This window comes from Rhamphochromis longiceps, linkage group LG5 (genome assembly GCF_057381845.1).
Source record: "Rhamphochromis longiceps isolate RC_006_pf linkage group LG5, R_longiceps_female_GT1.1, whole genome shotgun sequence".
Taxonomy (NCBI): domain Eukaryota; kingdom Metazoa; phylum Chordata; class Actinopteri; order Cichliformes; family Cichlidae; genus Rhamphochromis; species Rhamphochromis longiceps.
Genome location: NC_140561.1, coordinates 23,283,089 through 23,294,588, shown reverse-complemented (window position 1 = coordinate 23,294,588; position 11,500 = coordinate 23,283,089). Strand labels below are relative to the sequence as shown.

At 40.9% G+C, this 11,500-nt stretch overlaps 1 protein-coding gene across 2 annotated transcripts; it reads left to right on the top strand.

Annotated features, from left to right (window-relative positions):
• The first annotated feature begins 428 nt into the window (after positions 1–428).
• Positions 429–7,672, top strand: eno1b (enolase 1b, (alpha)). 2 transcript variants are annotated; one of them, XM_085406732.1, is made up of 13 exons: positions 474–521; positions 1,826–1,974; positions 2,104–2,198; positions 2,376–2,471; positions 3,020–3,078; positions 3,184–3,253; positions 4,118–4,251; positions 4,377–4,599; positions 4,749–4,946; positions 5,385–5,586; positions 6,163–6,271; positions 6,582–6,640; positions 7,421–7,672. In XM_085406732.1, exons 3-13 carry the CDS (start codon positions 2,114–2,116, stop codon positions 7,488–7,490), a joined length of 1,305 nt encoding a protein of 434 aa, XP_085262858.1. In that variant the 5' UTR covers positions 474–521; positions 1,826–1,974; positions 2,104–2,113; the 3' UTR covers positions 7,491–7,672. The 2 variants fall into 2 exon arrangements, with proteins under 2 accessions (XP_085262857.1, XP_085262858.1); XM_085406731.1 differs by lacking the exon at positions 1,826–1,974 and having other exon boundaries at positions 429–521.
• Positions 7,673–11,500: the final 3,828 nt, after the last annotated feature.

The window sequence follows — 11,500 nt, the reverse complement described above, 5'->3', positions numbered from 1 at the left end:
GCCTCATTCACCCATTCAGACACACTGATACAAGCAGTTTGTATGCGTTTGTATCCAAAAGTCGGGTGGCGCAAATGCAAGAAATGGCACTTAAATTATGGAATTATGTTGTTTAAAATTTACAGATCTATTATATTGCTTACCATAACAAATGATGAATTGACTTCTTTAACCAGAAATTACATTTAAAAACAACAACAATGATAACAATTTGACAACAATTTAGACTGAAAATTTCAAATTTGGATTCATTGCTCCATAAAACTTGTTGCAACTGATTTTCAGTCCAGATAGATAGAATGGTTCCTGTTAAAAGTCTGCAACACAGACATTTTTACCTACAAGATTTACACAGGCTACTGTAGAAGCTGATGGGGTTGTAGTTCACATTGGAAACTGTAGGGGCAGCAGCACGCACATAGGCGCTATTCTTCTTCTTCGTCTCTTCTCGCTCCCACTGTACCCGGTAGTTTTTCTCTTGCTCTCCCACAGACTCAAAGTTTTCTGCATCTGTTGTCAAGGTAATTATTTCTGGGCCACGGTTAATTAATGTAATTGGCCGTTCTGGTAGGTTTTGTTTAATAGTTCGTTTTCTCTGTAAAGTTTAGCTAGCTGATATTTGTCAACCATCCCCATCAGCAGCGCTGCTGCTACGATCGAGGTCCGTATATTAAAAAAAAAAAGTCATTCATACACTCTGCGTTTAGTTTACATTTATGTGTTTATCTTTAACTGAGGGTTTGTATCTTCCCATTCAACCACCTTTACTTGCTCAGTTTTTAATTCCACAATGCCAACTTTTAAGCTTAACCTCAGATTTCCTTGAGTATGTGTCCCTTTACAATCATTATATTTTGCATTAATAGAAGTCATGTAAGAAAAGATGTTAAAATGTAAAAGATTTATATATTCATGCTAATTAAATATCAATATTCTTTGCCAAAAAAGATCAAATATAGTGTTTATAGCTTTTTAAAAAATATTTCTCTATAAAATGGTTGCAGTGATTTATTTGGAGCATGCTTGGACACACGGTACATAAGGTAAAAACGGCTTTGTGCAATTCTAATGAGCTTGAAAGTCAATATTTGGTATGACCACCTTTATTCTTCATTATTTTTCATGAAGTCTGCAGAGGTTCTCAGTCATCCAGGTCATGGAGCAGTTTATTAAGCAAATCAGATAATGCAAATCCATTATGAAGTCTTTATCAGACCCTGCTGGATAAGCCTTTAGATCGATGCTTTATGCTTCAATGAATGAATTTTCAAGCCTCAGAGCATGATTTTGAAATTCTGCTACACTTTTGAAATTGCATATTCCTGAAGACATTGCGGCAGATATTTGACTTACAAAGATTTAAGTGTGTCTCTAGATATTGCTATTTGAAGATGAGTCCACAAAAAACAACTTAAAAACCCATCTCATCAGGAATAACTGGCAGTGGCAGATCAGTGGGCATAGATACCCTGTTATCCTAAGGCACAGACAGCAAGAACGGAGGACTTCTCAGAGTTGCCGCTTCTGTTCCTACTAAGAGAATTGGATAATATTGGGGAGCTAAAACAGAAATTGCTGTTTCTCTAATGTTTTGTTGTTGTTTTGGTGTTTTCTGTTTTTCTTTACTGAGTTTCTAGTAATCCTCATTATGTTTTGGCTTATTTATCTGTTAAGCAAATGGAAAAGATTACTGAACACGTCTATGTGGGTAGTATTGGCACAAAAAAGGAGTCAGTGTAATCACGATAGCATTGTTACTCTTCATGAAAACCTTGAAGTCCCTCACGTTTTTCTGCATAACTCAAGCTCAACCTTGCTGTGACAGACGCAACCATTTCCAGCTGCCATGTGATTAATCAGATGAGGAGGCCTAATCCAATTAGCATACTAGCATGCATGTTGGCGCTTTTAAGCTTGCAGCTAGGTCAGGATATTTTTGTTTGAGAGCTTCGCAGAGGGGAGAGAGTGAAAGAGGTACGGGAGACACGTTTTAATAATTCAAATAGAAACGTATATATTATTTTTTGTTGTATGTTTATTACATTTACAACAGCTTTTATTTTTTGTCCGATATTAACAAGTGCAGCTCTGTTTCTTCTCAAGGTCCTGCACCATGTCCATCGTTAAGATCCACGCCAGAGAGATCTTCGACTCTCGTGGAAACCCCACGGTAGAGGTTGACCTTTACACTGACAAGGGTAGGCCTAAATGTGCCTTCTGGGCCAGTTTTTGTTTTTTGTAGTTAAAATAGTGTTCATTACCTAAATTGTCCTTATGATGTGGTTATCTATGCACGTTTTGTTTTGTTTGTTTTATTATTATTTAGACATTTTTTATTCTTCTGTCATGCTTCCGTTTGCATGTACCTTTCCCAGGCTTGTTTAGGGCCGCTGTACCAAGCGGGGCATCTACAGGAATCTATGAAGCCTTGGAGCTCAGGGACAACGACAAGTCTCGCTACCTTGGGAAAGGTTTGTACATATTTCCTTTATTTAATTTCATGAAATTGTTGAAACATGTTTGGGGTTTTTTTTTGGTTTTTAATAAAGAAGCTTTATTACTTAAAGTATAATTCATTTTTTAAGAAAAATACTTTAAATATTGACTTCTTTTTTGTATTTCTTTTTTGTCTTTCTATGAGTTATCACAACTCACCATTCTCTCTCTCTTGTTCTCTTTGCCAGATATGAAAGGGTTAGTGAGTTTCCATTGCCTGTCCTTCTAATTTAAAATAAAAATGTGTCCATCTAATAGTCGATCAGTGTGCATGGTGGGCTGTCTGTAAAGCATGCTGTCATTTCAGTATTGATGATTTGCATGTTGATTTTAAAATAGCTGCTAAAACACTGACTATGGGGAAATAACAGAGTTAATTACGCAAACATCTCTTTCTTTGTGTCAAAGTATGAATTTTAGAATCAAAAGTTGCACGTTCTGCTAAATCTATGGCTTTAATATTGAGATTGCAAGGGTTGCCCATAATATTTTGATAAAATAATCTCTAATGTGTCCTTCACAGGAGTCTCACAGGCTGTAGAGCACATTAATTCAACCATTGCTCCTGCACTTGTTGGCCAAGTAAGATCATTTAGTGTCTGCATTTTCTAATATGTATGCTAAGTAACCTTTGGAAGGGTTTCCATCGATGATGAAATGCTAATGTGAAGCTTACTGTCTGCTCAGGATGTGTCTGTGGTTGAGCAAGAGAGAATTGACCAGATGATGATTGACCTGGATGGCACAGAGAACAAATGTAAGTGACAGAAGCATCTGTACTATTATGTACACTACAGCATAGTCTTCATAAATGTCTGCTTGATGACAGATTTCTCATACCTTTAATGGTGATGTTAAACAAATGAAGCATCTAATCAGCAGAATTGCAAAACTGTTCCAATGAGAACAGTTTTGTTTTCTTCTAGTTACACTAAAAGGTTTTCAAATGCTGTGTTTAAGATGGAGTAGTGAGTGAATGTGCAGTCTTTGTCCCCTCAGTCCAAAATTACATTAAAAAGAACCTTTTATTTTAACCTGTTATCAGTCGAGTTTAAAGAAAGGTGCCCATAAAAGGTTAATGCAACAGCGGTTTAAGACCTTTGCAAATGACCACTGGATAGGAGGATTATGTAGCGAGCATAGAATAGAATGGAAATATCCTTTATTGTCCCCCACTGAGGAAAATTCAGTAATGGTAGGTTTATTCTTCCCCTCATGCATCGTGTTATAGCTGCGACACAGAAACTGGAAATCATCCTTCTCCCGATGTCACCAGATGCTCCGCAACACTTATTAAAATGTAGTATACCCATCTTATGATGTCCTCTGCTCTGGCTACTGGCATCCTGCAGTCCTAGGGGCTAGGGAAAGGAACTCGGGGTGTGAACCCAGCAACAATTACAAAAAAAACTGAGTATGTTATATATATTGCACCTTTAAAGATGATTGTCATTAAGCGTTTACAGTCAAATTAGATCCATTTATTTCAATGTGAGACGAATCAAGGTGGTTCATCCTGATTTTTTTTATTTATTACTAATGCAATATTATTACATTTAAAATAATTATATACATTATGTTTTTTTTTGTTTTTGTTTTTTTGTTCATTTACAACTAACAGCCAAGTTTGGAGCAAACGCCATCCTAGGTGTGTCTCTGGCTGTTTGCAAAGCTGGTGCAGCAGAGAAAGAAGTCCCCTTGTATCGCCATATTGCTGACCTCGCAGAAAACCCAGAGGTCATCTTGCCTGTGCCGGTGAGACTTTGCTTATCTGATGGCACGCATAAATTTGCTGGCCTGTCTTCATTCAGTTGACCTTTCAGTAAACCTCTTATTATAATTCTAACATGCCTTATTTTTCCATTCTCTGCATTCATCAGGCCTTCAATGTGATCAACGGCGGCTCTCATGCAGGCAACAAGCTTGCCATGCAGGAGTTCATGATCCTGCCCATCGGGGCTAGCACCTTCAAAGAAGCCATGCGCATTGGAGCCGAGGTTTACCACAATCTCAAGAGTGTCATCAAGAAGAAATATGGCCAGGATGCCACTAATGTGGGTGACGAAGGTGGCTTTGCTCCAAATATTCTGGAAAATCAGGAAGGTAAACATTTGTGCTAAGGATGTATTTCTGTTGTGTCTTATTAAATATATAATGTCGTGTAAAAGAAGTTACACACAAGTTATACGAGAATATTCCTTCAGTAACAAATAATGAACATGTTTGTTCATATGTGATGTTTAACCTTGCAGCTCTGGAGTTGCTGAAGGAGGCCATTGCTAAAGCAGGGTACACAGATGAGGTTGTGATTGGCATGGATGTAGCAGCATCTGAATTCTACAGGGATGGAAAATATGACCTGGATTTCAAGTCACCTGATGACCCGAGTCGTTACATCACACCCGACGAGTTGGCTGATCTCTACATGAGCTTCGTGAAGGATTATCCAGGTAAAATCCCGAAACTGTCTGTTTTTTGCAAATAATCCGAGTTGTAAGTAGTCATTTTAAAGTAAGCAAAGTTTTTGCTTCTATAATTAGCACAACAGTTTTCAGATGAACTCAAATAATTAGTTTTTTTTCCTAATGATCAGTTAAATGTGGATTTGATACATTTGCATTGACTGAATGTGCCATTTGTATACAGCAGCAATGGTTGCTGGACGTTGGCCTCTTTATTACTACTTAAAAATTCCAATAAAATCAATTAACTTAATAACTTAAAGCTACATTTCCAATATTCCTCTATTGAATGTAATTGCAGAAGTGCAACAATCAGATTGTGTTGTTGGTGTTTCTTGTCTTGTAGGACTTCTTTTAATAAGTCTTGGACTTATTAGGTTTTAAAGTATCACAAGTCATAGTAATGTTGTTTAACTGTCCTTCCAGTGGTGTCCATTGAGGATCCATTTGACCAGGATGACTGGGCAGCCTGGACCAACTTCACTGGCAGCACAGACATCCAGGTTGTTGGCGATGATCTGACTGTGACTAACCCTAATCGCATCAGCAAGGCTGTGGAGGAGAAGGCCTGCAACTGTCTGCTGCTTAAAGTCAATCAGATTGGCACAGTTACAGAATCCATGAGGGCGTAAGTGAACCTTTGAAACTCATACAAATGTTTATATAAGTATTAGATTTTAAGGTGTGGGTGACGTGACTGTAATGTTACTTGAGTTGAGGACAGCTTTATATGTTATTTTACAAAAAACTTTTCGCTTCATTTTGCGTGAAATACGTATCATGATCACTTTGTCGGTACAGCAAAGTATAGAAAATAATTTCTTTGTTTAAGTAGGACAGGCTTTCGTGACCTGGTTCTATGGGTTTCTCTCTCTCTTCAGCATACATGTGTTTATGCCCTTGGTTACTATAAGTAACTGTAAGTACTGGAAGTGTAATCAAATCTTCCCAACATGTTTCCTTTCATGGAAACCCTAAAAGTCTTGCCCAAATATCCCAACTAAGCTTTAATCTGGTGACAGTGCTGATGATGCTACAAGCTAATGCTAACCAGAGCAATCGAATGATAACGTCATTGGTAGACCTTAAAATGCAAAGAAGAGAGGAGGGAAGAAGAAAGTGAAAAGAGTGAGAAAAGAATCATGAATTGTTGGAATTGCATCATCCATGTAGAATTTAAGGAAAATCTCGTTGCTCTCCGCAGGTGTAAGATGGCCCAGCAGAACGGCTGGGGTGTGATGGTGAGCCATCGCTCTGGTGAAACTGAAGACGCCTTCATTGCAGATTTGGTGGTCGGCTTATGCACCGGACAGGTAATACTTGATGTAAAGGTTTGACTTTTTAGAACATAAAATGAAACTTGTTTGTCTAGAATCCAAATGCCTTATTGTATCTGTGAGAAGGGGATTAGTGTTCCTAAACTGGATGTGGATTTTAGATAGATGATGTGCTTGCAGTGTATAGAATAAAGCACTGTATGAATGTATGGTTAAATCTGACTTTAAAGCACTTTGAGAAGAGTAGAAAAGCAGTATATAAATGAAAGTCTATCCTAATTATAATAATACAACTTGAACACATGTATTATAAATGCTAAAATAAACAATGCTTTGACACACTCAGATCAAGACCGGAGCTCCTTGCCGCTCTGAGCGTTTGGCCAAATACAACCAGATTCTCAGGTGAGCTTTACTCAACTCACAAGTTTTATCATGCTTCTCTGAAATGAGCATAAAAAGTGTAAAACATGAACAAGTGCTTTAACCTCCTGAGACCCGAACTCTTTCATGGCATGCATTTTTAATTCCTTTTTGCTACTTGAGTTGTTTGGGACCTGATTAATGTAAAAACAAAGGATTATGTGTTTGTTTTTCATTTGTTTTTACCTGATTTTTGTTTCTGAGAAAAATGAGATCCACATATGAGGACATTTGCTTTAAATTTTGATAGAACAGTGGCAGTATAATGTCCTTGTAAGTGGATTTCAGGCCCTTGTAGAGCAAAATGTAGTATTTTGGTCTAGACAACCCAAAATATGATGTCCACATATGTGGGTCCTAGGAGGTTAAGCCTGGATTCTATCTTAAGGCCAGCAGGTGGCGCTAGTTGTGGTTGCAAAAAATATTTCTGCTCCTATAGAAGTCTATGGGAAAATGGCTTTAGTGTGTTTACAGAAGTCAGTGTTTTGACCTCTATAAACATCTTTCTGCTGAGTTTATGCATTCAGTCACTTGTCTTGGGTTGTTATTTGTGATATGAACCAGCACACTCACTGGCCAATGAGCATGCAGCTTAAAAGTGAGACCCACCCATCGTCATCACAACGGCTTTTTGCAGTCAAGATGGCAACAGTAAATTTAAAAGTTAATTGAAAGTAAATTTTGTATCAAATGTTAAGTGTGATGAAAAGACCTCTTACTAAATTAAAGAGCAGAACTAATTTTGAATCTCTCTCACTACAGAATTGAAGAGGATTTGGGAGACAAGGCTCGCTTTGCTGGAAAAAACTTCAGAAAACCAGTGATGGAGTGAAGACTTTACAAATATGTGCATGCACACAAATGCACAGTAACTTGTTTGCTAATAAATGAAAATACATTTCGGCAATAAGGATAAATGTAGAACTACTCGCATAAAACCTGCTGTAATACTGAATAGAGAACTACCTGAAACTACTTGAACTCTGACTCTACAATAAAGTTTTCTTCCATCTTAAGTTTCTCTCTTTTTGTGGAGTAAAATAATTATTGAAATCTGTTGGAGTTGACACAATACATTGTGATTATTTCTTTTTATTGTGCATATGTTACATATTTTACTCAGACATCTTAAAAATTGTATCAAAACAATGTGATCTTCATAGTATCTTTCCAGATGTTTGGCTTGTACACAGTTTTTTTTTTTTTTTTTTTTGGGGGGGGGGGGGGTCAGCAGTTAAATTAAAGACAATGAAGCTATTTGGAAAATGAGATGACTCTACCTCTAAATAAGGGGGCCTGCTGACAACATTCAAATCTATTTCCAATTATCTTTTGACCTGCCAGCTTCATTGAATCGTTTGACTGCTTGAAAGAGGTCACAGAGTGGCTGTCTGCCAATTCTCTCATTTTAAATGAGAAGAAAACTGAGATTATGGTGTTTGATAGTCACAGTCCACGAGATCAGCTAGCTGCCCGATTTGGTCCCTTTGCTTGCTTTCTTACAGACACTGTAAGTAATCTGTGTTTGCCTGGATAGTTCATTTAAGCTGGATAAACAGGTTTCCTCTGTGGTTAAATCTGGCTTCTTCCAATTGCGCCAAATTTCAAAGGTCAAACGTTTAATACCGTACAAAGACCTTGAAAAACGTATCCATGCCTTTGTGACCTCCAGATTAGATTATTGTAACTCGCTCACCTCCAATGATAACATCCCGCCAGATGCGGATGCGCAGGCAGCTCAGTGCGCACTCGCGGAGCAGATACTGCACATGGAGCGGACATTCCCGGACTCTCTCATTATTGCTCTTGGGGACTTTAACAAAGCCAATCTGAGCCATGAGCTTCCCAAATACAAGCAGTATATTAAATGCCCGACCAGAGAGGAGAGGACATTAGACCACTGTTACAGCACGATCAGGGGGCCTATCGTGCGGTGCCCCGCGCTTCACTCGGACTTTCTCACCACGTCATGATCCACCTAATCCCCGCGTACAGACAGAAGGTGAAGCTCTCCAAACCTGTCGTGAGGACCAAAAAACTGGAGCAACGAGGCTGTGGAGAAGCTTCGCACGTGTTTGGAGTCTACAGACTGGGACACAATGAAGGCTGCTTCTAACAGCTTGGACGAGTTTACGGACACTGTCACCTCCTATATCCACTTCTGTGAGGACAGCATTGTGCCATCACACACCAGGGTGAGTTATAACAATGACAAACCCTGGTTTACTCCTAAACTCAAAAAGCTGTGGCTGGAAAAGAGAAAGGAGTTCAGAAGCGGAGACAGGGACTGCTACAGAGAGGCCAAGTACAGGTTCACTAAAGAAGTGGACATTGCTAAACATCAGCACTCTGAGAAGATGCAGCAGCAGATCTCAGAGAATGACTCGGCCTCTGTGTGGAAAGGTTTTAGGAATATCACCAACTACAAGCCTAAAACCCCCCACTCCACTGATGACTTGCTCTTAGCCAACACCCTCAACGACTTTTACTGCCGTTTTGTCGAGCCATCAGGCAGCCTTCACACCTCCAACGACCCCAACAATAGAGACACTTTGGACACTCATTCCCCCACCTCTCCCCCCTCCATAGAGCCATCACCACCTTCAATCACTTCACCTGCAACACCCCCCTCCTCACCCCACACAAAAGAGGATTTCACACCACCTCCTCCCACCACAACTCTTCATATTCATGAAGAAGGTGTGAGGAAGCAGTTTAGGAGTCTGAATGCTCGGAAAGCTCCCGGCCCAGACGGTGTGTCTCCTGCCACTCTCAGACACTGTGCAAACGAGCTGGCCCCAGTGTTTTCTGCATTTTCAACTCCTCACTGCAGGCATATCATGTGCCTGCCTGCTTCAAGTCCTCTACCATAATCCCTGTCCCCAAGAAACCTAGGATCACTGGACTAAATGACTACAGGCCCGTGGCTCTGACATCTGTGGTCATGAAGTCTTTTGAGCGCCTAGTTCTCTCCTACCTCAAGACCCTCACGGCCCCCCTCCTGGACCCCCTGCAGTTTGCATACAGAGCCAACAGGTCTGTAGATGACGCCATCAACATGGCCCTACACTTCATCCTGCAGCATCTGGACTCCCCAGGAACCTACGCCAGGATCCTGTTTGTGGACTTCAGCTCTGCCTTCAATACCATCCTTCCAGACCATCTCCGAGGCAAGCTTTCCCAGATGAATGTGCCTGATCCCATCTGCCGGTGGATCACTGACTTCCTGACGGACAGGAAGCAGCATGTGAGGCTGGGAAAGAATGTCTCGGACTCCCGGACCATCAGCACCGGCTCCCCTCAGGGCTGTGTTCTTTCTCCCCTGCTCTTCTCCCTGTACACCAACTGCTGCACCTCCACCCACCAGTCTGTCAAGCTAATCAAGTTTGCAGATGACACCACCGTTATTGGACTCATCTCGGACGGGGATGAGTCTGCCTACAGGAGGGAGGTTGAACGTCTGGTGTCCTGGTGCAGCCACAACAACCTGGTGCTGAATGCCCAGAAGACAGTGGAGATTGTTGTGGACTTCAGGAAGCACACAGCCCCACTCCCCCCCATCATCCTGACTGACACCCCCATCACCTCTGTGGACTCATTCCGCTTCCTGGGTACCACCATCACCCAGGACCTGAAGTGGGAGCCCACCATCACCTCCGTCATTAAGAAAGCCCAGCAGAGGATGTACTTCCTGAGGCAGCTGAAGAAATTCAACCTGCCAACACGGACGATGATGCAATTCTACACCGCAATCATCGAGTCCATCCGCACCTCCTTCATCACCGTGTGGTACGCTGGAGCCACTATCAGGGACAAACAGAGACTGCAGCGTGTTGTGCGCTCTGCTGAGAAGGTGATTGGCTGCAGCCTCCCATCTCTGCAGGACCTGTACACCTCCAGGACACTGGGGCGTGCAGCTCGGATCTCAGCTGACCCTTCTCACCCTGGACACAGTCTGTTTGACCTGCTCCCCTCAGGCAGGAGGCTCCGGTCCATTCGCACCAGAACCTCTCGCCATAAGAACAGTTTCTTCCCCTCTGCTGTTGGACACATGAACAATAACCGTATGACTGTTCCCACCACTAACACATGACCCTACGCTGTGTTCACTGCATCATTCCATGTTTGGCACTGATCACCACCTGCACTCATGTATATATCATGTATATATCTATCTATCTACTTAGCACTTTTAATTCTTATTCTCATTTTTATTTTCATGTCTATTTAAGCTTAATTTATAACAGTATTTATAACAGTATGTTTGCACTGAAGCACCGCAGCATTTTCCTAATGTTGTAAACCCGCTCAACATTTGGCAATAAAACCCTTTCTGATTCTGATTCTGATGTTCAGAATACAGCGGCATTTTTGCCTCCATTGCTCCAGTGCTCTCTGACTTACATTGGCTGCCTATTAAATTTCGTATTGATTTTAAAGTTGTGCTGCTTACTTTCAAATGCCTAAACAACCTTGCCCCTGACTATCTCACCGACCTCCTCAGTCTCTATACTCCCGGCTATTCTTTACGATCATCTGGTCAGTTACCTCTGGCCCAGCCCAGGCACCGTCTGAAGACTAGGGGTGATCGTGCCTTTGCCTCTGTAGCACCAAAGCTCTGGAATAGTCTTCCTGCTACTGTTCGTCCCTCTGACTCCATTCAATCCTTTAAAGCACGCTTGAAAATGTACCTATTCGACCTGGCTTTTCCAACTCACTAATTCTCACCGCTCATTAATTGCTTGCTACTCATTTCTCTGGATAATCATGATTTCTCTCTATCTCTACTTACTTGCTTTTGTTTGTTCTCTATTTTAGCTTGTTTTAATGACTTACAGTTCA

What these genes read in the sequence shown, in the direction of transcription:
- eno1b (XM_085406731.1), top strand. Translation starts at nt 2,114, where the DNA reads ATGTCCATCGTTAAGATCCACGCCAGAGAGATCTTCGACTCTCGTGGA. An exon ending in GTCTCGCTACCTTGGGAAAG is followed by an intron (nt 2,472 to 3,019) that starts GTTTGTACATAT and finishes TGTCCTTCACAG; the next exon opens with GAGTCTCACAGGCTGTAGAG. An exon ending in AAATACAACCAGATTCTCAG is followed by an intron (nt 6,641 to 7,420) that starts GTGAGCTTTACT and finishes CTCTCACTACAG; the next exon opens with AATTGAAGAGGATTTGGGAG.